Source organism: Pungitius pungitius, chromosome 12 (assembly GCF_949316345.1).
Source record: "Pungitius pungitius chromosome 12, fPunPun2.1, whole genome shotgun sequence".
In the NCBI taxonomy this organism is placed as follows: domain Eukaryota; kingdom Metazoa; phylum Chordata; class Actinopteri; order Perciformes; family Gasterosteidae; genus Pungitius; species Pungitius pungitius.
The window spans coordinates 826,397-853,014 of record NC_084911.1 but is presented as its reverse complement, the minus strand read 5'-3'; the positions used below and the strand labels follow the sequence as shown (position 1 = coordinate 853,014).

General features: G+C 48.6%; 2 protein-coding genes across 3 annotated transcripts; one reads left to right on the top strand and one right to left on the bottom strand.

Annotated features, from left to right (window-relative positions):
- Window positions 1-2,633: 2,633 nt before the first annotated feature.
- On the top strand, window positions 2,634-8,628 carry LOC119220831 (nuclear distribution protein nudE homolog 1-A-like). 2 transcript variants are annotated; one of them, XR_005120620.2, is made up of 9 exons: window positions 2,634-2,867; window positions 3,452-3,554; window positions 3,966-4,119; window positions 6,098-6,246; window positions 6,497-6,633; window positions 6,889-7,128; window positions 7,206-7,282; window positions 7,375-7,564; window positions 8,032-8,628. XR_005120620.2 is itself a non-coding variant. In XM_037477096.2 (9 exons), exons 2-9 carry the CDS (start codon window positions 3,469-3,471, stop codon window positions 8,078-8,080), a joined length of 1,005 nt encoding a protein of 334 aa, XP_037332993.1. In that variant the 5' UTR covers window positions 2,634-2,867; window positions 3,452-3,468; the 3' UTR covers window positions 8,081-8,628. The 2 variants fall into 2 exon arrangements, 1 of the variants encoding a protein (XP_037332993.1); XM_037477096.2 differs by having other exon boundaries at window positions 7,375-7,487.
- A 103-nt stretch (window positions 8,629-8,731) lies between these two features.
- Window positions 8,732-26,154, bottom strand: LOC119220830 (myosin-11-like). Its single transcript, XM_037477095.2, has 42 exons — window positions 25,739-26,154; window positions 25,190-25,360; window positions 23,480-23,636; window positions 23,156-23,183; window positions 22,647-22,743; window positions 22,316-22,345; window positions 21,807-21,899; window positions 21,660-21,723; window positions 21,472-21,570; window positions 21,104-21,247; window positions 20,891-20,986; window positions 20,655-20,773; window positions 20,402-20,554; window positions 20,140-20,313; window positions 19,876-20,049; window positions 19,625-19,739; window positions 19,357-19,544; window positions 18,986-19,107; window positions 18,724-18,793; window positions 18,373-18,533; window positions 18,055-18,163; window positions 17,791-17,922; window positions 17,506-17,712; window positions 17,175-17,312; window positions 16,987-17,110; window positions 16,392-16,563; window positions 15,846-16,058; window positions 15,294-15,438; window positions 14,928-15,134; window positions 14,579-14,683; window positions 14,230-14,382; window positions 13,889-14,137; window positions 13,548-13,760; window positions 13,250-13,462; window positions 12,973-13,134; window positions 12,761-12,889; window positions 12,537-12,625; window positions 12,030-12,153; window positions 11,751-11,959; window positions 11,391-11,499; window positions 11,134-11,306; window positions 8,732-10,375 (listed from the first exon to the last, which is right to left on the bottom strand). The coding sequence occupies exons 1-42, from the start codon at window positions 25,901-25,903 to the stop codon at window positions 10,153-10,155; spliced, it is 6,018 nt and encodes a 2,005-aa protein (XP_037332992.2). The 5' UTR covers window positions 25,904-26,154; the 3' UTR covers window positions 8,732-10,152.
- Window positions 26,155-26,618: the final 464 nt, after the last annotated feature.

Sequence of the window (26,618 nt, the reverse complement as noted above, 5' to 3'; positions counted from 1 at the left end):
GTGACCAGCAGGGTGCGACTCCTCTGGTCCCATAGACGTCTATGAGGAAATGACTCTACTTCTGTGTAGTGACCAGCAGGGGGCGACTCCTCTGCTCCCATAGACATCTATGAGGAAATGACTCTACTTCTGTGTAGTGACCAGCAGGGGGCGACTCCTCTGGTCCCATAGACGTCTATGAGGAAATGACTCTACTTCTGTGTAGTGACCAGCAGGGGGTGACTCCTCTGCTCCCATAGACGTCTATGAGGAAATGACTCGACTTCTGTGTAGTGACCAGCAGGGGGTGACTCCTCTGCTCCCATAGACGTCTATGAGGAAATGACTCGACTTCTCCCTTGACTTATTCCCTCAGTAAACATGAGTTTATGGTCTCAGTCTCTAGTTTCAAGCATGATGTTCATTTAGTGAAGGATGGTCCATTTAGAGTCAACCAGACCATAAAGCAGGGCATGCTTTAGGGCGGGGCTACACTTCAGGCAATTTAAAAAATCCAAAATGTGAAACCGTCAAAGTCACCACTTTAAACCATTTGTTTAATGGAGTCTGCACGTGAACATGAAACTATAATTAAATAATGTATCAATGGTTAAAGAACATTATTTTTAGAGTTCTGCAGTGTTGGATGAAACAAGCCCTTCCACTCATAAAGAATTAGAGTTGTTGGGGCTGAAAACAACACAGATGGGTTCATCCTCAGGGAAGCACGAAGCTGCGTGTCACATGTCATGAGACGGATCGGGATATTTCTCGTATACAAAAGCTCAATAATAAAAGGCACCAAAAAGTTTCCTTCCTGTTGAGATCACAAATGTTTGCAGCAAGTTTCATTACATTTTGCTCCAAAGTGACGGCTTAAAAGCCACTAAAAAGAGACGATGTACAGAAAGTGAGATCTGCAAAGAGCATCAGCTACAAACGAAGCTCCAGTGATCCGCTTTCTGCTTCACGCTGGCTGTGCCTTCTCTTGGTCGCAGTGATTGGCTGTTATGAGCAATAATCAATCATCAATACTATACGGTGTAAATAAGGTACGTTTATGTATACTCGTGTGATGCTCTGATGTATCGTACAGGAGCCTGAAGACCGGGGGGGGGGGGTTCGTCCCCTGGGGAGCGAGAATGAGCCGATTATGTTACAATGTGGCCGATGAAGTTTCAGGGAAAATAACGACAGACTTTTACCCATAAACAGGAAAACCCAACAGTGTCCCTCTCTCAAGAAAACATATTGATACGTATAAACATCTCACAAATATATAGATAAGGAAAGTGTTTTTAACACAGCAGCTCTTTTATGTTCATCAGTGTAATCCCCAACTTTTATCATGTAACAAGACCCATTATCTCCTCCAGACTTTTTATATTGTTCCTCCAAAGAATGAAAATGAAGTTCTTTGGTTATCATACCAATATGATGCTTGTCATGGATCAAATTGACCTGAAAGTATTTGTCAGGGTTACGGCATACAGCATATCCCATCAGCTTTGAGTAGATAGAATATCTCATTTTTCTCTATCTTTGAAACAAAAATCAAATATTGTTAAGAACCTTGTGTGAATATAATGTTTTTTTAATTTGTTTATCGAAAACTACTAGAACCTCAACTATTTTGCTGCATGTAGGGACTCCATCTCCATCTGACCACTGATACAAGGTGAACCGAGGCCTCAGCTTCCTGGATGCATGCAGCGAGGACCGAGGCCACTGGTGTGTGTTTGCGTGTGAATCACAGCTCCATGACCTCGTGAGGGTGCGTGGGGATTAACCAGGATCACATATGCCTGGTTAATCCCTCCTGAAAAGGACCCGGTTGACCCGGTGTGACCTCCGACCTCACAGACAGGAAGTGAGGATCCGTCAACCAGAATGCAGTCAGGTGGTCAGACGCCGGGCTGCAATGCACCATCCTTCCCTCAGAAGCTGTGCACCACAACAGGAAGCCATGCGCTTAAAACACACACTCGCCCATAGTCATGTCTGATTATTTAGATTAACACAAAAACAGCTGCAGATGAGTAAGTGTTTTCTGGAAGATCAAATCATTGTAATTTTATGTTTTTTGACCAATTTTTTAGTTTTGTTGTGTTGCATTCAAGTACTATTGGAAGGAGGGAGTTCTTTAAATGCGAGTATTTCTTATGTCACTATGATAGAAATCAAACTGAAGGGCATTGCCATAATGAGGAGCACAAACAAAATAAATAGTCAAAAGGCTAAGAACAAAGTTTTCGTATTTTCTACTCTTGATAATCAGTAACATATCAATTATTCATTCATTATTACACTGTTTATAATGATTTATACATATTGTTTTAATTGATATATTAAAGCTCTTTAAGAAAATACATGACTTTTTAACTATTTTTTTGTTTGAATATGTGTGTGTGTGTGTGTGTGTGTGTGTGTGTGTGTGTGTGTGTGTGTGTGTGTGTGTGTATGTATGTATGTATGTATGTATGTGTGTCAATTTACCATTGTGTGCCATTAACTCATCACAACGTCTAGACTGTGAAGACACACCCCTCCGTGACAGATGCAGCTCTTCTGATTGGCCGTTGATCCCGAACCCACCCACTACTATTTGATTGACCAGGGCATTGGACTAATAGCAACGGCCAAACGGGGCCGTCTCCTGACTTGTGATTGGCGGAGCAGTCCGGACCAAATGAATGGCAACTTGTATTGTTCAACGTCCCTTCAAGACCGTGGACACTCTGCGGCTCCCAACTCCCCACAAAGTCCCTCAACAGTTTGGTTTTTACGTTTGGAACGTGTTTTCGTGACTTCACACCGGCGCGTGAAGGGGATTTAACAAAAGAACCAGCCGTGTTTGACGTTGCGTCGAGCGAAGCTAACAGTTGATCGTAAGTTATGACGTTAGCTGTCTTATGTCCGTCTGCGCTGGGATTTAAACGGTTAACGCTAAACGCCTGTAGCTGAACTAGCTAACCTTAAGTTACTAGAAGGTACAGGCGAGGAGCACGTGTTCCGTGAGGGGAAGGGGTCACTTCACGGTGGCAGGTGTTCGTTATGATACGAGGTACAAATGACCGTTATCTCCGGGTCACTTTCCTGTGAACACACTCCTTTCACACCTTGTGTCGTTTAAGTAAAGGGGGGGGGGGTGGGTGGTTGAGCTTTATCCTTTTATTGAGTTTCACGAACATTACACGTGTCTTTCAAATTGATGGAATATCTTGTTCATTACGTTGTTTGACATGAGTACGGCTGTAATGAGCCAGTGTGACGCGTCTCTTCTCTGAACGGAGGTGATGACGACACTTCATCTGCTTATTTGAAGTCTTATACGCCGAATTAACGAGAAGATGCTGATGAAAGCTTTAAAGTAACTTCTTATGATAAATGACCGTGAGGGGTGGTCACTTCAGCAGGGACTTCTGTACCGGTTTTACAGCCCTTTCTCCCCCCCCCCCCCCCCCTCCCCCAGAGGAGGCTCGGCTGGACATGGGGGACGTGGAGCCTCCAGAGTTTGGGTCCCTGCAGGAAGAGCTGGATTACTGGAAGGACCAGGCTGCCAGACAACAGCAGAGGTGCCCCCCCCCTTTCTGTTTATGTTGTTTAAGAGAGATCACAGTCCCTCCCTCCTGCCCCTCTCAGTTCATCCAAAAAGACTTTCCTGCCTCACAGCTGATGGTATTGATGATAATTGATGGTTTTAACCTCCTGAAGATATGTTTTATTATTTTGCTCTGATAAGTTAACACCCTGCGCCAATCTCTCAGGACTTCTGGAGCTCTGTAATGAACTTGGAGTAAATAATCAAAACCTTTTGCAGAGTCTGGTTAATAAGTATCAGCTAAATGTAATGACATGTAATGGAGCAGAGGACGCTGCTGCAGGAAGTATCAACCTCACTGGGGGTTTACACTTTTCTGCGGGAAAATGAAATGAAATGAAATAGTTTCCCTCAAACGTGACACCGCCTGTGGTGGGTGTTGCAGCGCGGAGGAGGCCCGAGAGGAGCTGCAGGAGTTCCAACAGATGAGTCGTGACTACGAGGTGGAGCTGGAGGCGGAGCTAAAACAGCGCGAGGCGCAAAACCGCGAGCTTCTGTCGGCCAACAGCCGTCTCTGCACAGACCTGGAAAACTACAAGGTACACGTGACATCATCACATCATAGAGTCATTTCCTCATAGTCGTCTATGGGAGCAGAGGAGTCGCCCCCTGCTGGTCACTACACAGAAGTAGAGTCATTTCCTCATAGACGTCTATGGGAGCAGAGGAGTCGCCCCCTGCTGGTCACTACACAGAAGTAGAGTCATTTCCTCATAGACGTCTATGGGAGCAGAGGAGTCGCCCCCTGCTGGTCACTACACAGAAGTAGAGTCATTTCCTCATAGACGTCTATGGGAGCAGAGGAGTCGCCCCCTGCTGGTCACTACACAGAAGTAGAGTCATTTCCTCATAGACGTCTTTGGGAGCAGAGGAGTCACCCCCTGCTGGTCACTACACAGAAGTAGAGTCATTTCCTCATAGACGTCTATGGGAGCAGAGGAGTCGCCCCCTGCTGGTCACTACACAGAAGTAGAGTCATTTCCTCATAGACGTCTTTGGGAGCAGAGGAGTCACCCCCTGCTGGTCACTACACAGAAGTAGAGTCATTTCCTCATAGACGTCAATGGGAGCAGAGGAGTCGCCCCCTGCTGGTCACTACACAGAAGTAGTCATTTCCTCATAGACGTCTATGGGAGCAGAGGAGTCGCCCCCTGCTGGTCACTACACAGAAGTAGAGTCATTTCCTCATAGACGTCTATGGGAGCAGAGGAGTCGCCCCCTGCTGGTCACTACACAGAAGTAGAGTCATTTCCTCATAGACGTCTTTGGGAGCAGAGGAGTCACCCCCTGCTGGTCACTACACAGAAGTAGAGTCATTTCCTCATAGACGTCAATGGGAGCAGAGGAGTCGCCCCCTGCTGGTCACTACACAGAAGTAGTCATTTCCTCATAGACGTCTATGGGAGCAGAGGAGTCGCCCCCTGCTGGTCACTACACAGAAGTAGAGTCATTTCCTCATAGACGTCTATGGGAGCAGAGGAGTCGCCCCCTGCTGGTCACTACACAAAAGTAGAGTCATTTCCTCATAGACGTCTATGGGAGCAGAGGAGTCGCCCCCTGCTGGTCACTACACAGAAGTAGAGTCATTTCCTCATAGACGTCTATGGGAGCAGAGGATCGTTTTACAACATAAAGCTTCCCTGTGAAAGGCGTCCGTGTTCTTCTGATAACGTTCAACCGGCTGATCGCCTGTTAAAGCTGGATTTGACTCCGGATTTCCATATTCGTCAAGTTGTACCGCTGTGGCTGCCTGTGGTGACACACACACACACACACACACACACACACACACACACACACACACACACACACACACACACACACACACACACACACACACACACACACACACACACACACACACACAGACAGAGGATCGATTCAGGGCTGCAGAAGGCAGCTGATGTCTCCGTTCTGCTGCTTGTCTCGAGGGGACGTCGGTTCTACCCGTAGAACTTTCCACAATTGTGTCAGTTTGTTTGTTCCCTTTTCTCACATTTTTCCGAATGTTTTAAAGCTTTCTGCCATGATCACAAGGGGGGGGGTCGTATCTATAACCATAAACACCTAGCTAACAGAACATACAGTACTTGCAGCTACGTATTTCAGCCTGAAAGCTTTGTTAATAACTCTATCAAAGCAGGCAAAGACAGGTTGGTAAATTTATACTTTAAATTATCGGCAAACGCAACGTTTGTGAAACCTTCCTACACGTTACAAAAGATTCTTCCATAGCTGTTTTAATAGTTTAATACTAATCTTTGACCTTGAGCGAAGGCCCTCTGAAGCCACATCCAGCTGTGAGGCTCATATCTGTATTTGCATGTCTGTTAACAATGTTCTTCTGTTCTGACTGCACCAATACACGTAGGAATTTATTTGCTTTAATTATGTTAACAGGAGGTTTTAACTGACCACCTTTCAATGCTCCTAAAATCAAACCCAACGTTTCCATCGTTAAATGAACCCTTGAAATCCTCCTTAATCTGAATATCCTTCTGGCTTCTCGTCTTCCAGGAGAAGTACGAGACGCAGCACTCGGAGGCCCACCGGCAGATCTCCATCCTGGAGGGAGACCTGGCCGAGACCACCGCCGCCAGAGACCAGCTCCACAAGTACATCCGGGAGCTGGAGCAGGCCAACGACGACTTGGAGCGGACCAAGAGGTCAGAGGTCACTCCAACGGGGGGGGGGGATGTGTAAACAAGCTTTTTGTTTTCCATTAGCATGTGTATTTTAGAGTGAGGCATTAATAAGAACATGTGGTAAGGACCTGTCAATCAGTGTGTAGCCCCGCCCTAAAGCAGCCTTTGACCATCATTAACTAAATGAACGTCCTGTATTGTCTGGATGCGGCCTGCCCCCTCACCAGGAGGTGTCACCAAACCCTGCCTACTGTCCCTGTTTGTGTCTCAGGGCGACTATCATGTCGCTGGAGGACTTTGAGCAGAGGATGAACCAGGTCATCGAGAGGAACGCCTTCCTGGAGAGCGAGCTGGACGAGAAGGAGAACCTGCTGGAGTCGGTCCAGAGGCTGAAGGACGAGGCCAGAGGTGCATTTATAGTTCAACAAGATGATGGTATGTAGCGATGTATACTTCAATGAGATGATGGCGTGTGTGTGTGTGTGTGTGTGTGTGCGTGTGTGTGCGTGTGTGCGTGTGTGCGTGTGTGTGTGTGTGTGTGTGTGTGTGTGTGTGTGTGTGTGTGTGTGTGTGTGTGTGTGTGTGTGTGTGTGTGTGTGTGTGTGTGTGTGTGTGTGTGTGTGTGTGTGCGCGTGCGCGTGCGCGTGCGTGTGCGTGTGTCAGACCTCAGACAGGAGCTGGCGGTGCAGCAGAAGCCGGTTCAGGACAGGAAGTCGTCCTTAAGCAGCTCCATCAGAGATCCCGCCTCCTCCTCCTCCCCCACAGCAGGTCTCCCGACCCCCCCCCTCACCCCACCAGACAAACTGACAGAGGACAAACGCCCGCCTCCATCATCTCACCATCCCGCCACGCCTCCACTCAGACCTCCACCCTCAGCAGAGTCCTTGGACCTAATCAGCAGAGGTAAGTTTTATTTCTCTTTCATTTGTCTTATTTCATTTCTCTGCTTTCATTCATCTGTGTTTGTGGGGTTTTCGCAGTGGGGGGGAATCCGCTCCCCCCCTCGGCCAGGATGTCCGCCCTTAACATCGTCGGGGAGCTGCTGAGAAAAGTTGGGGTGAGAACCACGCTGGTGACCTTTGACCCAGCACTTGTTTGAAGAGGCAGTATTTCACATGTGGACCATCTAACGTTGTCTCTTCCTCGTAGAACCTGGAGTCCAAGCTGGCGTCGTGTCGCGACTTCGTCCAGGAGCAGACGGCGAGCCGCAGGGCGGGGGCGGGCTCAGAGACCCGCCCCCCCAACGGCCTCTACGGCGCAGGGTGAGAGGGGGCAGGTCCATAGCTGGAGCGCTCGTCACTCTGTTAAAACGCTGTGTTTGACGCTCATGCAGACAAAAGTTAGTTATATTTTATAAATTATTCTACTCGTCTCATTTAAAATCTCTCCACAAATAAACTGTTAGATTTTAACATAATCATAAATTGAAGCTTTTAACCAGACCTCCTACAACGGTCATCATCTTTCCGGCGGTCCTTGAACACATCATCTGTGACAAAGCATCAGAATTGTTATAACTGTCATTTAAAACTCAACATTTTCCTTCAACAACAACAATAAAGATTCTATGGTTTGTGCACTAAAATAATTACTTCTTACTGTCTTATTCTGCACTAAAACACTTCTCTCTGCTGATCGTCCCGTTTCCATAGCAACACAGAACCCTTAGGTTACAGACTGTGACCCCGGGGGGAGTGCCGGGGGGGTAACTTGGTTACCTCCACCAGGAGCAAGTCTCCAGATGTTGTCAGTGTCTGATCAATGAGGTCGAAGGTCAAAGATAATCATTTGACGTGTCTTTGACAGGCTGATGAAGAGGTTGGACTTTGCCGCGGCCCCCAAGCTGTTGCTGTGAGACCCCCCCCAACGCCCCCCCCTCAAGTGTGGATGGACGCGGTTGCCGTGGATACTTCGGGATCTGGGTTGAAGACATTGACTTTGTTTGTCAGTGGAACCTTAAAGAACTTACTGTACTTTGCTTTTTCTTCAAATCTTTCATGTCATTTTTTGTGTTTGGACTGAAAACGAAGCAGATTTCAGAAACGACAACATTCCGGTTTGTAAGGAAACGATCCGATGGATGCAGGTAGAGACATAAATGCTTCGTCATGGTTTGAAGCTCTTTGATAACGACCCAAAACCCGATTAGTAACTGGTGCAATTAAGAGTCTCTGCGGCTGCATTCTGTGGAGTGACCACCAGGGGGAACTCCTCTGGAGATTTGAACCTTTTTTAATGAGATTAGGAGCATTCAGTCCGTCTGATGTCATGTGATGAAATGACCTCTGACCTCTGACTGAACTCTACTTCCGTCTCTCTGGGAGAGACGAGCAGACGTGTGAAACCTTCAGTGAAGGCTACTTGTGTTTTATGTTAAAAGGCAATAAAGGGTGTGTTATGTTTGCTGTTTAATGTTCTTCAAAGCAGAATTCTGCTCTTTTTCACCTTCAGGCTGAAGAAAGCGATAAAACATCAAAGTCTGGATCCTTCTAGAAGAAGCGAGGCGTTTGAGGGTTTAGAAGCAGTTTAATCAGAAAGTCACAGCAGCCATTGTTAAATATTAAATATCACACAGAATAATCTCCAGAATAAGCAAATAAAATGTCACGTTTAGTTTCCAAATAGAAAATCTGAGAGAACATTTTCAGAGGAAGTGAAAAGTCTTCATTTCAAGTTTAAAGATGCTCAGAAGGTCATCTGAAGGTTTTTAATGAGTCTTGATTTGTAGACAAAATGTTACATTTAGTTCTTAATTTGAAATGATCTTTGCTCAATTTTTATTTAAAATTAAATATTTTTATATAAATTGACATTTCTCTCAGAGGCTACAAAATTCTCCTGACAATTTTTTTTTTAATGTGCAACAGATTTATATATATATATATATATTTATATAGAGTAAAAGAGTTCTTGGGGTAAAATAAAAAGTGTTTTATTTGATTAACTTCTGTTTCACTTTTTCACGCAACGCATCAGAATCTGAAACGGGGAACTTATAATAATATCATTTGGGATTCTTTAACTACCTGTAACATAAATAAAAGTAAATATATTAGATTTGCATAAATACGTCAAACATTGGAAATAAATTCTTCACCAAACCTAAAATCAAGCGTCTTTATGTTGAATATTTAGTGCCGCTGTAAACTAAGAAGATATTTTGATTCATAACTTTAACTTATTTTATCAAATAGAGACATTTATTTCCCCCAAAATAAAGTTGAACAATTTGTATATTATTTAAATGTTATGAAAACCAGGACCTCCAGTGTTTGGTCACATGACGTCATAGAAGCCCTCTGACTGGATTAGAAATAAATGAATGAATAACTTAAGCATGTGTCCCATTAATAGAGTTTTAGAGTCACTTCGACCAGTTTAATTTCTTTTTTTGACTTCCTGAGTGGTGTTTTTTTTCTTCCTTTTTTTAAAAGTATATATTTCAGAAGGGAAGATGAAGATGGAAGGCGAGAAGTTAATAATGAAGCCGGAGAGACGAGGGAGGTTTGGGTGATGATGTCATGTGACATATAAAATCCCAGAGTGCATTGGGGTTAGATTTCAGGATAATTTCATCATCTTTACTGTAACTCATGGGTTTTGGAGTATTTGGATCAATTCCACATTAAAACGAAAGTAGGATCTTCACACTTCATTGTACTTGACATTATTAAATATCATTTTAATTCTTATTAGAAAGTCTTCAGGTTCCCATAATGCACGACAACAAAAAGCTGAACATCGTCACATAGAAGCTGGAACCCCCACATTTATGGAACTAATTATTGATCAGTTTTCCGTAAGTTAAGTTTGGAACTTCATCAAAATGAATAATTTAAATGATTAGAAAATAATGAAATGTTATTTGATAACGTGAACGTTATTAGTGGGACTTTTGGTTCATTTAAATCATAAGCGTGAAAGCGTCTACTCGTCGGGGGAGTAGGCGTCGACCTCCCCGCGGGGGTCCACAGGGGGGGACGGGGTCCGGGACCGAGACGGAGGCTCCTCCTCCATCAGCTCCACCGAGTTCTCCCTGACGGTGCTCCTCCGGCTGATGCTGCCCCCGAGGCTCAGGCTCCTCACGCCCCCCCCGCCGCTGCTTCTGGGGCTCGGGCTGCTGAACGCCGCCTCCCCCCCGCCGCCACGCCTGGGAGAGCACCCGACACATCAGGAGGAAGATGCAGAGGGGAGGAAGAGGAGGTGAGAAGGAGGTCGGAGGAGAGTTTTAACCCCCCCCCCCAGGTGAGAAATGTCCAGATGGAGAAAACTAAAGGGATCAAGGAAGAAGGAAAGCCCGCTGAGGAAGAGGAGGACGATCCCAGGAGGCTTAGGGACAGTGAGGAGATCAGTAGTGTCTGAGGACACCAGGAGGAGGGAGAGGACATTTCAACGTCACAAATCATCTCATGCCTTCAGTTGTCTTCTCATCACACAACCCAAGGATAGCAGCTCAGATACGTTTCTCTCACTTGAACTGAAATACAAAAGAACTGCAACATGTCAGCTCTTACCCATGTTGATATGGCTTACTTACTATATATATATATATATATATATATATATATATATATATATATATATATATATATATATATATATATATTAACTCTGAATTTTGTGTTTTTAACAGAATCTGAGTAAAACAAAATGTTTGTTGGGGACGAGATGAAAAACATCATTTTAAATGTTGCTTATTGGCTACTCTTTGAGCTGGAAGCATGTGATGCGTTCAAGGACCGTGGTAAAGATGAAAAGCAGGTGATTAGTTGTGTGATAGCGTGAATCCTGCCTGCGTGGTTTCAGGGTTTAAGAGGGTTTTTAATATGCAAAAATCCTTTCTTACAATATTATTATTATCTCCTGATTGGCTGTCAGCTGCCGTTTGGCTCCGCCCCCCTTTGGTACCTCAGTTTGCTCCGCATGGAGGTCAGGTCTCGGCTCAGCGCGTCGTTGGCCTCGGCCGCCTCGTCCAGCTCCCTCTGCAGCTTCCTGCGGGCCGCCGCCACCCGCTGCGCCTCCTCCTCCGCCTCCTCCAGCTGGTGCTTCAGCTGCTTCACCCGCACGTTGCCCTTCTCCGCCTGTGGGGGGTGACACAGCAGAGAAGGAGGTGAGAGGCTGAAGGCGTCATATAGATGGACTGGAGGGGTGGGGGGGGTTGTCACCTGGTCTTTGTACTGCTGCGCCTGCTTCCTCTCGTCCTCCATCTGGATGCTCAGGTCCTTCAGCTTCTTCTCCTTCTGACGGAGGTTCTTGGCGTTTGTCTGACGCTCTCTGCACCACAGAGTAATGAAACAGCTCAGTATCCATCCGAATGGTTCATATTAACAACAATATATATATATGTATATATTGTTGTTAATATGAACCATATACAGTATATATATATATACACTTGTTTACTGTGATTAAGTGAAGAGCAGCAGCTGGTAAATTCATAAGAACATTTCAAAATACATTCATCACGTCTCTCTTTGGCTTAGTTGCAGTACGAGTTTGCTCCGTTTCCCACAATGCACCAGTACCTGCTCTCAATCTCCAGCTGCTCCTCCACCTCCCTCAGCTTGAGCTCCAGGGCGGTGATGGAGGCCTTGAGCTTGGACCGGCCCTGGCCCTCCACCTCCTGCAGCTTGGCCTTCAGCTCTCGGTTCTGCCTCTCCAGCTGCTGCCGGGACGCCTCCCGGCTCTGAGAGGTGGAGCGCTCCGCCGCCAGCTCCGCCCCCATCTGGTCCACCTGCACAAGCAGAGGTCAGGGGCCGGGTACGCGGACCGGACCGAGCCCCACCCGCTGGTGGAGAACCTACCAGCTGCTGGCTCTTCCTCAGCCGCTCGTTGAGGCTCTCCACGTTGGCCTGCTCCTCCTCCAGCTCCTCCTCCAGCTGGCTGATCTTGGTGTCCAGGCGACGCTTCTCGTCCGACAGCAGAGACCTGATGGAGGAGGAAAGTCCTCTTTGAAGCTCTATATCTGCAGATTGTAATTGGTACTCATCCCTCAACAGTTTTTACCTTCTGATGGCGAACGTGTTGAAAGGAACCAACAATTTAACAAAGATCGTATTCATTTATTTATATAATCATCAGAAACTAAGAAACTAAACTGGCTGAACGTCTGCCTCGAGTGGCCGAAACAAGTATTACAACAACACACATTAAAATGAATCATATTTCATATTTTACTAACAAAAGGACAAAAATGTACCAAAGCAAAATATACAGTGGCACAGGTTTCAGAGGATGTTCCTGGTGTCCTCTGCTCTGTAAATATGCCACTAATCAGTAAACAGGTTATGTTAACAACACAAAACACCCACTTTCCGGAGGAGTTGTTGGCCAGCTCCTCAGACAGCTCGTCTCTCTCCATCTCCGCCTGCTTACGAGCTCTCTCAGCAGCTGCCAACATCTGGACAGGAAGTGAACAAGGATTTTAAAAAACTCAAATTAATTTATTAATCTCTCCCTGGTTTCACGCTTTTTTCAAAAGGTTCTGGTTAATGGGAAATGACAAGCTTTTATTTTGAAAGTGTTCAGAGGGCACCTCGTGCAGCTGGACTACGTCGGCCTCCACGGCCTTGGTTCTGCGCTCGGACTCCCGGGCTGAGGAGAGGACCTCCTTCTGGGCCGCACGCGAGTCCTCCAGCTCCCTCTGGAGATCCTTCACCTGGCCCTGTGAGGGGCGGAGCTTAAATAAATCCTATTCAGGTAAATGAAGCGTTGAAGCACCTTTCCCGAGTGGACCTCGGGCCTCACCTGGATCTTGCGCAGCTGCTTGACGGCCTCGTCGCGCCCCCTGCTGGTGGCCTCCAGCTGGTCCTCCAGGTCCTTCATCTCGCCCTCCAGCTTCTTCTTGCTGCCAGACGTTTGGCCTCGCTGCTTCCTCTCCTCCTCAAGCTCCGCCTCCAGCTCACGCACCTGGCAGAGAGGCAGAGCTTTAGCTCTACGCTTCATCGGGGTCTGATTTCTGGTTCTTCTCCCATAGAGGTCTATGGGAGCAGAGGAGTCGCCCCCCGCTGGTCACCAGCTGTACCTGTTTGAGGAGCTGCTTCCTCTTCTCCTCGCCCATCTCGTCTCGGGCGTGCAGCTCCCTCTCGTGCTGCGCCCTCAGGGCCTGAGTGTTGACCTCCAGGCGCAGTTTGGCGTCCTCAGCGACCTGCAGCTCGTCCTCCAGCTCGTCCATCTGCGTCCTCATCTCGTCCACCATGGCCTCCAGGCCGCGCTTGGCCTTGTCCAGGTCGTGGACCTGACGCAGCGAGGGGTGGAGAAGATGACGTCAGAAGGTGTTTTGAGTTAAAAAAAAACGCTCTGGGTTCGGAGGCCGCTCTTACGCTCTTCCCCACGTCGTCCTTGGAGCTGATGAGGTCCTCCATCTCGCCTCGGAGGGCCTTCACCGTCTTCTCTGCCTCCTCCAGAGCGCCCTGGTTCTCCTCCAGAGCTCTGGCCAGAGCCAGCGCCCTCGTCTCCTTCTCCCTCGCCTCCGCCTCCGCCCGATCGCGCTCCTCCGCGAACTTGCAGGAGACGGCGCGCTCCTCCGCCAGCATCTGTTAAAGTTGGTTGGAGGTGTTCTGATACAGGTTTGCAGTAGTTTAACCTATTAGCTGCTAATGATGATCACCAGTGGATCAATGTGTGTCCACGGGACAACGAAGCAGACGAAGCATCTTCAGACCTGATCGAACTTCTTCTGCTTCTTCTCCAGGTTGGACACCAGCTGCCGCTGGCTGTCCAGGTCCATGAAGACGTCCTCCAGCTCCTGCTGCATCCTGCTGCGGCTCTTCTCCAGCTTGTCGTAGGCCGAGGCCTTCTCCTCGTACTCGCCGATGGCCGCCTCCAACTCGCGCTGCAGACGCTTCTTTCCCTCCTCCAGCATCTCCGCCGCCACGCAGCTCTCCTCCAGCTTCTTCTTGCAGTCGGACAGCTGAGGGGAAGCGAGGTCGGGTCAGTCTCGCTCCACGCTGCCTGGGGGGGAGGGGGGGGGGGGTCGGGGGGGCAGGAGTGGAGGTTACTGACCTGCATGTTGAGGCTGGAGACCTGCCTCTCCACGCCCCGCTTGGCCTCCGTCTCCTCCTCCAGCTGCTCCATCAGGCCGTTGCGGTCCTCCTCCATCTGACGGAGGCGTCCGGAGAGGTTCAGCTTCTGACGGGTCTCCTCCGACAGCAGCTCCTGGAGGACCAGGATGGAGCAATATCTCAGAAATGAGAGAGGACGAACCCCCCGGCGTTCTTTTCCTACTTTTCCTTTTAAATAAGTTCACAGATTTTGGATTCATTTCAACTGTTAAAAGGAATAATTACATTAAGCAATTATAGAAGAAACTCAATATCCTGTTAGCGCTCCGCTGTTAGCGTTAGCGCCTCACCTGTGCGTCCTGGAGCTGTGAGGACAGGCCGGAGACGTCTTTGCTCAGCTTGATGTTCTTTCCCTCCGCATCGTTCAGGACACTCGTCATACTTTCCAGCTCCATCTGACGGAGAAGAGGACGGAGAAGGTGAGCGCGTCCATGTCCTCAATATTTATGCATCAATAAATGCATAAATATTGAATTAATACATCTAGTGCTTCATTGTTAAATCATTAGTATCTTTTACTGTATTTTCTATGTAAACTCATGTGTTTCTCATGTTAATTCAAACTTTATTTTACAGTGTTTTGATGTTAATTCACACATAATTTTTTACGGTGTCTCTGTTTTCACTTCCTTGACTCACGGTCGTCTTGGAGACCCGTTCTGCGAGCTCGGCCTTCTGCCGCTCGCTCTCGTTGAAGCGCGAGTGGAGGTCGTTCAGCTGACCCTCCAGCTTCTTCTTCTTGTGCTCCACGTCCTGTTTGGCGTTGGCGAGGGATCGCAGGTCGGCGCCGAGGTCGGCGGCCTCCTTCTCCAAAGCCTGCTTGGCCTTCTCCAGACCGGCTCTCACCTGGATGGAGGATCGGGCAGAAGGTGAGTGACAGAGTCCACCTCAGTGGGTGTGTCACTGCGCGGCCGTCTTCATAATATCGGGTTCTAAATGTAACTCTGATATGAACATGTGACCAACCGAACAGTTGTTGTGTTGTGTGTATGTGTGTGTGTGTACCCTCTTGGCCTGCTCCAGCTGCTCATTGAGCTCTTCCACCACCTGGCTGTGTTTCTGCCTCAGGTCCTGGATCTGGGCCTCGTGGCCCCGCCCCTCGTCGTCCATCGCCTTCTTCAGCGCCGCCACTTCCTGTTCGCGCTTCGCCCTGACGACCAAAGGGCAGAAAAAACACACAACGTCACCGCCCATCAACAACTGAAGCAGCGAGACCTTCCTGTCGCCTCCTTCTAGAGAGCGGAAATGGAGTCCAAATGATTCATCTGGAGCTTCGGCCTCAGTGATAACAGCAAAGATTATTATTATTATTTATTAAATAAGTCTCATTCTATTGTACCGTGTTTATTATCCAGCACCAGTCATACAACAGTTTGTGATTCTAACATTCATGAATGTCTAAATACTGTCTACTAGTGAGCGGTTGAAAAGGTTCTTTTAGGTTCTTTCTGCTGATAAGTCGCTTTTCTGTGACTGGAGGTCTTCCTCCTCTTCGTCAATCATTGGAATAATGGATCGTTTCGGTCTGAGTGGAATCAGATCTTGAAGCTTTGGTACCGTAGCTCCTGCTGGGCGGCGGTGGTGTCCAGGCTGTCCTCCAGCTCGGTGCGCAGCGCGTTAAGCTCCTCCCCCAGGTCCCGGCGGGCCGCCTCCACCTTCGCCCTCGCCGCCCGCTCGGCCTCCAGGTCCTCCTGCAGCTCGGAGAGCTGCGCCTCCAGCTCCCGCACGCGCTTCACCGCCGCCGCCCGCTGGTTGCACTCCTCCTCCAGGCTGTGGAGGCAGAAGGTTCTGATGAAGCAACGTCTCCAACGCGTCGCTTAGCTTCCACGAGGAAAATACCCTGCTTCTGTTCTTTCTTGCCTTTAAAACCAGGAAATCTTAATATGCCTGAATCCAAATTATATTGATCTATTTTTAACCTGTAAGACGTAAGATAACAAGAATGATCAATAAAACAGTAAACATGTAAATTCCAGATGAACTTTGGGTCCAAACAGGTCTCTCACAGTAGAAGATAATAAATAAAGTTTGGCACTTTTTCGCTCCACCTTTTCCTCCCGAAGGCCTCCAGCGCCACCTTCAGGTCAAAGGTCATCTGCTCACCGAGCCAGTGTGGCCTGAAGCTCCTCCTCCTTGGCAGCCAGCTGTGCTCGGAGTTCGGCCAGTTGGGCCTGGAGGTCGGCGTTTTGATCCTGAAGGTCAGCAAGCTCCGCCTCCACCTTCCTCTTGGCCTTCTCCATGTCCTGGCGGCCCTTCTCCTCCTTCTTCATACGCACTGCATGCGAGAGTCAACACAACTCTTCATGTTGCAGGAAATAGAAAAGCCTGTAAATCTAAAGTTTTATCCTTAAAGGGCCAGTGCTGGAGATGAGGCGCCACCTAGTGGCAGGTTCACAGATCGCAACCAATTGAAACTCCTCAAGTCTGCCAAGAATGGATGTAAAATATTATTGTATTAATCTGATCATACATTAAATAATATATATGTATATTAAATAATATGTGTACAGGATCTTTCTGAAGAACTATCTGAAATCTTTTTAAATTTGGTTTATCAATGAATCAATGAATCGCCTTCATAAATCCAGAATTAATGATAAAAGATTACAAAATAAAACATTCTGCCTGGTTCATTCATTCAGTGTTTTGAGTGTTTTGAGTACTTCTACGTGTGTTTCTGAAGGTTCCTGGGACTCACCCTCCAGGTCTGAGATCATGGACTCGTGTTTGGTCTTCAGCTTGTTCAGGTTCTTGGACTTCTCCTCCTCCTCGGCCAGGTTGGAGCTCATGTCGGCCATCCTCTCCTCCAGAAGCTTCCGCTCCTGTAAAGACACGACGCTCCAGTACAAGAAAACGTCCCCTAAAGAACTCCGGAGCTCCTCCCACCTTCTGCAGCTTGTTGTTCTGGTCCTCCATCACCAGAACGTCCTCCTCCAGCTTCTTCACTTTTCCCTCCACGGCCACCTTCTCCAGCTGCAGCTGCTGACGAGCGTCTTCTTCTTCTGCGATGTGCGTCTCCATCATCTGCAGGAGACGCAGCGCTGCTACGTCACTTTACTCCATCTCAGAGGATACGCAACTTATACTAGATCTTTTTACATTTTCAATTTCTTTTTCTAACATTTTACGGCATCAATAAATGATTAAATGGTTAAAAAATGACAAAAGAATTATTAGTGATTAATGGGTTTAAAAACAATTAAAAGAGTGTCTCCACCTGCAGCTGCTGCTCCATCTCCTTCCTCTCCTGGTGCAGGGCGTGGCTCCGGTCCTCCTCCTCCTCCAGACGGGCCTCCATCTCGTGCAGCACCTCCTCCAGCTCCTGCTTCTTGGCCTCCAGGCGGACCCTCATCTCCTCGGCCTCGGCGTACAGCTCCGTCTCCGCCTGCAGCTTCGTCTCCAGCTGGACTCGCTCCTCCATCAGCTTCAAACAGACTTCAGTCACTTTAGGAACCTCAAAGGTGGACAAACCAAGGAGATGAGGACCTGTTGTCTCCTCCACCTGGGTGTGCTTCTGGGTGATCTCCTTCAGCTCGGCCTCCGTCTTCACCGCCACCTCCTTCGCCGCCTTCAGCTCCTCGTCTTTCTGACCCATTTCTTCCTCTTGCCTGGTGACCTGCAGCAGCGGCTTCACCTGCACCACGAACCGTTTCACACCAGAAGAGTTCATCTGTTAGTGTGCTCTGTGTGTGTGTGAGTGTGTGTGTGTGTGTGTGTGTGTGTGAGTGAGTGTGTGTGTGTGTGTGTGTGTGTGTGTGTGAGAGACCTTGGTGAAGAGCCTCCACCACTGCCAGTTCTTCAGCTTCAGGTAACAGGCGCAGTTCCTCTGGATCACCTTCATGGCCGTCAGCTGCTGCTGACGCTTACTGAAGGCCCTGAGAGGAGCGTTTAGATGTTAGATGTTGTTGGTTTTATTTGCTTGTGAATCCCCACAATGATCAATGAAGTTTCATCTTAATCCAAACAAGACACAATGATTTGACCTTTGTAATTATATGTTTAATCTCCCTCTGAGGCGAGGAATGAAGCAACAAGTTCTGCAGTGAAGTACAAGAACCTCAAGGCGGCGCCCTTGTGCTCTTACTTGCGGGCCAGGAAGCCGCGGGCCTGAGCCTGGAAGGCGATGATGACCACGGTCAGTTTGAGGTCTCTCTCCTCCTCCAGCTGAGCTAGGACTCCGGTCCTGAAGAACATCTTACTCTGACCGATGCGGTACAGGTTGGTGTCCAGGTCCAGGTGCTTCACCTGCAGGGGGGGAGGGGATGGAAGTACAGGAGAGAAAAGAAGAAGAAGAATGTGATCAAAACTGAGAAACTCAACACTTCTTTTGCTCGTCTATCAAGCTGCTACTTCCTGTTATTATCTTAACACGATCAATCGTATTGGTCATGCTAAATTCACAGTATTGATAATGTCATCCCAGCTAACAGATCACCATCAGACAGCACGCCTGCTTCCCGTCCATGAAGCCTTTTGGGATGGCGTGAGCAGCCAGAATCTCATATCTACAAAACAAGAAAAGTAAATAAAAAACTAACTCCTCTCAGTCACAACCAATAAGATGCTCAAGATTTTAAGCTATGTTTGAATTAAATGGCATTTTATTTTGAAAGGTGCTAGATGAGCCCTAGCATTTAGGTGAATGGCTTGTTCATGAATCCTGGTAAGAACAATACAAAGAGGAGTGTGGGTCCCACCTCTGTCTGAACTCCTGGAACACGATGCGGTTGGGGAAGCCCTGCCTGCAGATGCGGATTCCCTCCAGAACGCCGTTACAGCGCAGCTGCTCCAGCACCAGGTTGGAATCCATCTTCCCCGCCTGAGGAGGTCGGCGAGGCGACGGAGAGGCAACAAAACGTCGATTCCATTCAATCAATTAGCAACAAAGTTATTCATGAAGCCTCATGAGCTCAGTAAATGCTTCTATGTCCTCAACTCCCTCTTTGGCTCGTCAGCTAAGTGAAAGAAGAACCTGTTTTTTTATCCAATATTCTCATGTGGGACGTAAATGAGCAGATATCATGCGGGCCTCTGTGAGGTGTTGGAGCAGGTGGAGGTGCGCCCTCACCCTCTTCTCGTGGTTGGGGATGATGCAGCGCACGAAGTTGGGCTGCGTGTTGTGCAGCGTGGTCATCAGCTTCCCCAGAGACTCCTTGTACAGCTGCCCCACCGTGCGGAACATGCCCTTCTTCGACTTGGTGGGGGCTGAGCTCTCCGACATCTTGGTCATGGTCTCCAGGCCGACCACCCGGTCCGCTGGAGGGGGGGGGGGGGTGTGATTTAAAGAGGAGGCGAGGGGAGGCGCCCCACAGGAGAAGGCCAGCGGGGGAACTCACCGTCCTTCCACAGGTCCTGGATGAAGTTGCTGGAGGATGTGTTGAGGAGCGCCGTCACGTTGTCGTTCAGAGGGTCCATGTTCTTGGTCAGCCAGCTGGCCGCGTTGTAGTCCACCTGCACGCAGTGTTTCTCATTAAAGAACCGACTTCCTGTCTCTAAATGCCGGGTCCACTGAGGAGGTACCGCCGTACTCAACAGCTCCTCATCATCTCCTCATCATCTCCCTCAGCGATGTGGACCTCAGGCTCACCTTGCCGGCGTAGTGCATCACGGTGAACATCAGCTTGTCTTTGTGCTGTTTGGGTTTGGAGAACTTCACGTGGCCCGTGTGGGTGTTGAGCAGCTTGTCCACGAAGGAGACGTCGGTGGCTTTGGGGAACCAGCACTCCTCGTCCAGCAGGGCCAGGATGCCTGGGGGGTTGTTCTGGAGGGGGCGGGATTGGGGGGGGGGGAGAAGGTCAGTTGGGAGTAAAAGTAAAATCTCACTGACTCAAAGGTCCTTCAGGTCACCGACCGGCCTCTCGATGAGCTCGATGCAGGGCAGCAGGTCCAGGCCGAAGTCAATGAAGTTCCACTCGATGCCCTCCCGCTTGTACTCCTCCTGCTCCAGGATGAACATGGTGTGGTTGAAGAGCTGCTGCAGGCGCTCGTTGGTGTAGTTGATGCAGAGCTGCTCGAAGGAGTTGTCCTGAGGAGGGAGGAGGGGGGAGGATGGTCGGGAGGACGGTTAGAGATGAAACGCAAGGCGCAGTGGGGGGGGGGCGTCGGGGTCTCACCTCGAAGATCTCGAAGCCGGCGATGTCCAGGATGCCCAGGAAGGAGCTGGACTGCCTCTTGCTCTTGTCCAGCGTCTTGTTGACTCGGGCCAGGATCCAGCGGAACAGACGCTCGTACATGGCCTTCGCCAGAGCCTCCACCGCGAAGTCGGCCTGAGGGGGGAGGGGGGGGGGGGGGCTCAGGGGTTCATTTTGTGATGGGGAAAGGGGGAGGACTGGGGGGGGGGGGTGGGGGGCAGTAGTTCGTAATTACCTGCTGCTTGGTCTGCGCCTTCTGCACCACCTCCCGGCCCACTTTGATCCGAGGGGTGAGGATGGCGCGGGTGAAGTCAGTGACGTTGATGCCCTGCAGGTGGCACACCTTCTGTGCGGCTGAAGGGGGGGGGAGGGGAAGGTGGGGGGGGGGGGGGGGGGGCAGAGGTCAGACACAAGCACAAAGTCAGTCCTGGATGTTACGAGTTGTTATTTGTGTTTTTCTATAATAATTACCGGTGTTGTCGGGCATCGTGGCCTGCTCGCTGTTCCTCTCCTTCTCGAACTTCACGTTTCCCAGCTGAAGAACGGTGGACACCACCTTCATCATGCCTGCAGTCAAGGGGTAAGGGAGGGGGGGGGGGGTATTAAAGATGATCAACATAATACACTCACAACTAGATTAGCCTGTAGATGCCAGTGGCACCGATACACGGCAGCAGCTGGTACCTATTCGCTCCTCCTCGGTGAAGCCCATGATCTCCATGGCCTCCAGGGTCTCGATGAACATCTCGTCGTCCTCCTGCCCGGAGATCTCCACATGTCCGGCCACCAGGAAGCGATAGCTGCTGAAGTCTTCCAGCAGAAGCTCCTCTAAACACGGCAGGCAGACAACATCGGTTTTTTATATTCTTTCGTTTAGGTTTGTGTTTGGACTCCTTCGAACAACTAAAGGTTTTCACAGGTTCCTTATTTGAGATGTAAATGTGAGTTTATGCCTTTGAGCTAAATGCTAACAGGACGCGCTCACGATGATGATGGTGACGAAACTGGATCCAGATGAGCTCACGACACGCCGACCCCCTTTTTTTGCTCACCCTTCAACTTGTCTTTGGCCCCCGCCACCATGTAGTAGAAGATGTGGAAGGCCCTCTCGGTGTTGCCCTGTCGGATGCAGCGGGACTTCTCCAGCAGGTCTGAAGCAGTCAGGAGGCCGTTAAGCGGATAACTGTGTCAGAAACATCTCACCACACGGCCCATCTCACTCAAACCCACACGAGGATACAGGTGTCGATGTTGGCTCCGACCAGATAGCCAGTCACGTCGAAGTTAAGCTTGATGAACTTTCCCTGTGGGGAGAGGAGACGACATGAGACATCGGGGGGGGGGGGGGGGGGGTCGGGGGGGGGGAGAGCCCGGTGGGTGAACTCACGAAGCGAGAGGAGTTGTCGTTCTTGATGGTTTTGGCGTTTCCGAAGGCCTCCAGGATGGGGTTCGCCTGCAGCAGCTGCTTCTCCAGCTCCCCCTGCAGGCCAAAGCCACGCAGAACATCTGCTCACATCCGGAGCTACTAGTTCCCCCAGATGACTGCACTCAAAGCCTTTATTCACACTATTCAACTGAAATATTATCTATTATTCACCATATGTAGTGACATTCCTGTCACTGGAAAATAAAAAGTAAAAAAGACATGAAAAATACACTTTAATATCGTATCAAAAATGCACAAAAACGGTGATTAATTTACAGATTACTAATAATAATTTAAATAAGGAGAGTTTTTTATATATTTAATAATAATTGCTTTTAGCATTTATAAAATGCAAATCCTTTTGTACTTGGACTGGAGGACTGGAGGACGGTTTCGACATATGTCGTGCTGTTTCTTGGTTAGTTTGTTTGGGTCAAAGCGATGAGAAGAAGTTCTTTGGTTCTACTCACGTAGGCCAGAGATCCGGCCTGCTGCGCCGGCTGCAGGAAGGAAACAGAATGACGAAACATTACACACATGACTTAAGATCCACCATTTAAGGAATGATGTTGACATTCCAATTATAGAACTGATTTTACTCCAAAGATGAAACAAATTAATCTGATTCAGTATTTAACAGCTGAAACATAATATATATAATACCTATTATATTATACAACCACAAGATGAATACTTTTAGGAGTATTTTCATCTAGAATATTGGAGTTAATTCCCTTTTAAACAATAGCAGAGAAGTTGGATTTAGAAGACGTGAGAAATTGACTGGTCTCAAGAACTCACAGGATTGTCCTTCTTGCCCTTGTGGGAGGAGGCGACCACGGCCAGATACTGGATCACCTTCTTGGTGTTCTCCGTCTTCCCCGCTCCGGACTCCCCACTGGGGGGGGAGAGAGGGGGGGGGGGGGTGTAAGGCGGTCACCATGCATGACAGTAAGAGGCATCTGTTCGCTCTTAATCATAAGAGTTGTTTCTAAAGTCTTAAATGTGGATATTTGCTGCTCTGCCTTTTATTCCATGATAATTAAATGGATATTTTGACGTTTTTAACTCCTTTTTGGGACAAAAACAATCATTTTCAAGCTATGAAACAATCATAGTTCTGCTTTCGGACCTTTTAGAGACCAAACATTGAGTTCATAAACCTGCAAATCTTAAAATCCTTTAGGTTTTAAGGAAGTGTGTGTGTGTGTGTGTGCGTATGTATGTGTGTGTGTGCGTATGTGTGTGTGTGTGTGCGTATGTGTGTGTGTGTGTGTGTGATGGAAGAAAGTCTCTTTCTTTAAACTCACGTGCAGAGAATGGACTGATCCTCACGGTCTGTGGGGGGGGGGGGGGGGGGGGAGAGAATGATGTGAAATGTTGACTGAGCAGAGCTGAACACACAGAGATTACCCTCTATCACCCCCCCCCCCCCCCGGTCTATAAATAGAGGATGGTGGTGAGGCGGTCCATGTAGGGACGTCCTGGCGCCGCGTGGAAAGAAGGCGCCGAGCTTCCGTCTGTTAACAACTCCTCCGAGAGACTGAGAGAGTAGTTACTAACAAATAAAACAGCCCCCCCACACAGTACTAGTAGTACTAGTAGTAGCAGAAGGTCCCCTGGTGGTGGCTCACCTTGCATCATGTTCCTGTAGGCGTTGTCTGTGATGGAGTAGATGTGAGGAGGCACCTCGTGGCGTTTCTTGCCCTTGTACATTTCGATGATCTTCTCCGAGTAGATGGGCAGCATCTTGTAGGGGTTCACCACCACACAGAAGAGGCCCGAGTACGTCTGTGGGGGGGAGACCGGTCCAGTTACTGGGCTCCATCGTACGGAAAGCCAGAGATGCCATTGAACGCCTCGTTTTCTGCTCACTGGTCATAAATTGTTTAAAAACAGCGTTCAGCATCACTTTGGGCTTTGGAGATGTTCTTGTCAACTTGAACGGAGGAGCAAGCGGAGATGAAGGCGAGGTGACCCATGAGGCCAGGCTCTACAGCAGCAGGTGGAACATCTCGGCTCGTTTTGGTCATAAGAGAAGAACTCGAGCTCCACAAGTATCAGAGGTTTCTGTGTCTTTAGCTGTGACCATAAATGAAGCACCGGACCTTCTCTTTGTTGAAGATGTAAGATTTAAGAGGAACATCTCTACCGCAGCAGAGCGAGTGGTAACTAAGCAGTGATGAATGTAATGTTCACTGGGGGTCTCCTCCCAGGGGTCACGGCTCCTCTCCGGCTGCTCTTATAAGGACCTGCAGCCTCACACTCTGCTACCTGCATCAGACCCCCCCCCCCCCCCCCTCCGTACCTTATTAGACGCTGTGAGACGGACAGTAAAATAAAAAGCAGTGAGCTGTTGATCCTGCGAGGACACGGCGTCCACACGGCGTCATTAAACAGAGACTTTAACGAGCCTCTTCTCTCACCACTTCACATTCTACTGAGGACCAGCTCCTTTATGAACAACATGAGCTTGTATTTCAAGTGCTGATTTTTATTCACTTTTATTGAAACTGGAGTCGAATGACTTGAACAACTTTGTAGCTGCTAATATTGTTATTATTAAGGCCTTTTTTTCATTTTTGTATTCGTGTTTTACTTCTTCTAAACATCATTTGTATTTTTTTATTATATATTGTTGCAAATTACTTATTTATTTGAGTTGTTTTTATTATGTGTAGGTTAAACTTATGTTCACACTGGTGTCAGTATTATTATTATTATTATTATTCACAAACATAACACATGTGTGTGAGTGTGTGTGAGTGTGTGTGTCTGTGTGTATGTGTGTGTGTGTGTGTGTGTGTGTGTGTGTGTCTGTGTGTGTGTGTGTGTGTGTCTGTGTGTGTGTGTCTGTGTGTGTGTGTGTGTGTGTGTCTGTGTGTGTGTGTGTGTGTGTGTGTGTGTGCGTGTGTGTGTGTGTGTGTGTGTATGTGTCTGTGTGTGTGTGTGTGTGTGTGTGTGTGTGTGTGTATGTGTGTGTGTGTGTGTGTGTGTGTGTGTCTGTGTGTGTGTGTGTGTGTGTGTATGTGTGTGTGCGTGTGTGTATGTGTGTGTGTGTGTATGTGTGTGTGCGTGTGTGTATGTGTGTGTGTGTGTGTGTGTGTGTCTGTGTGTGTGTGTGTGTGTGTATGTGTGTATATGTGTGTATGTGTGTGTGTGTGTGTGTGTGTGTCTGTGTGTGTGTATATGTGCGTATGTGTGTGTATGTGTGTGTCTGTGTGTCTGTGTATGTGTGTGTCTGTGTGTCTGTGTGTGTGTGTGTGTGTGTGTGTGTGTGTGTGTGTGTGTGTGTGTGTGTGTGTGTGTGTGTGTGTGTGTGTGTGTGTGTGTGCGTTCCTCACGTAGATCAGGCTGGAGAAGTATCTCTCCCGGAGGTTCTGCAGGACGGAGGCCTCGTTGAGGAAGGTGAGGGCGGCCATGTCCTCCACCTTGCTGAACTTGGGCGGGTTCATCTTCTGGATGTCGTCTTTGTTCACCGTCACCTTCTGACCGTTGGAGAGCTCCACCAGCAGCTGAAGACACACACACACACACACACACACACACACAAAGGAAAACCTAATTAACAGATATTCAAATGGAAGATATTTCTAAGGACCATTTCTTATGGACTTAAATTTGCTTTGGGCATAAAGAGTTTTTCATTTTTATTTAATTGGCCCTCTCAAAGGTGGGCGGGCTTAGCATGTAGCATGTAGCATGATGCGCAGCAATGGAGGATAAACACTAATAAGATGATAATTTATCATTTCAGTGAATTTTAAGTATCTCTTTTCATTCACTTTTCATCTGTAACCGCGTGGAATCCGACCATTAAAATACCCAAAAACCAAGGCGTGACGTGAGCTGCCGACGACGTCATCGTCCGGTCACGTGACTTCTCGCGTTACCTCGTCGCCCTTCTCCTCCTTGACGCTCGCCGCCTCGAAGCCCTCCTTCTCCGACGGCACCCACACCATCTTCTTGGCCGACCAGTCGGCCTGCGCCACCCCGCTGTTGCGGAAGTCGTTGTCCAGGAAGAGGAACTTGCTGTCGTCGGGCGCCGGGTCAGCCATGGCGGTCGGGTCGGTCGGGGGCGCCGCGGGGTCGAGGGCTGGCGGTGGGGAGGCGGTCGGGCTGACGCGTTGGCGGTCACTGGCGACTGGGTCGGCCTCCGGGGGGGCGATGGCTGTTGGGTTGACCTCTGACCTGGGTTTGACCTCTGGCCTGCGGAGAAGAGGAGGACGGGGATCAGAGGTCAAATTCCTCCACCAATGAGAACGAAGCAGCAGGAGACTCGCTGCGTCAATAAGAAGCACGATCGGTCTTTATGCTAAGCTAAGCTAAGCTAATCGCTGCTAGTGTCCTCTTTCTTGAGTCCGAGCAAAAAAGAAAGAAAATAAATTCATGTCAAACTATTTCTTGTAGTCCGGTAAGTAAGTCAAACAAACTTATTTACTTTTCAATGCTTCAGGAAAAACACTTTCACATTTTACGCAGTTTTTTTAAAATCCCTTATGAATCCTTAAAAGTCCTGGTTAGACGCAGCTGACAACGCGACCCGTTTAGAACGGATCCATCCGAGGCAGAATAAAACCACTCAGTCTGGAGACAATAAAACACATTCTCTCCTCCTCCTCCATCCGCCCATCACTCAGATCGCCGCGCATTTGGTTGGGCAGATGAGCAGATAACGGCCCCTTTCCCTGCTTACTTACTCCCTTATCCCGGCCTGGGCCTGCCGGCGCCGCTCACAGGCCCGCTTTGACCTCCCGTTGAGCAGCAGGCAAT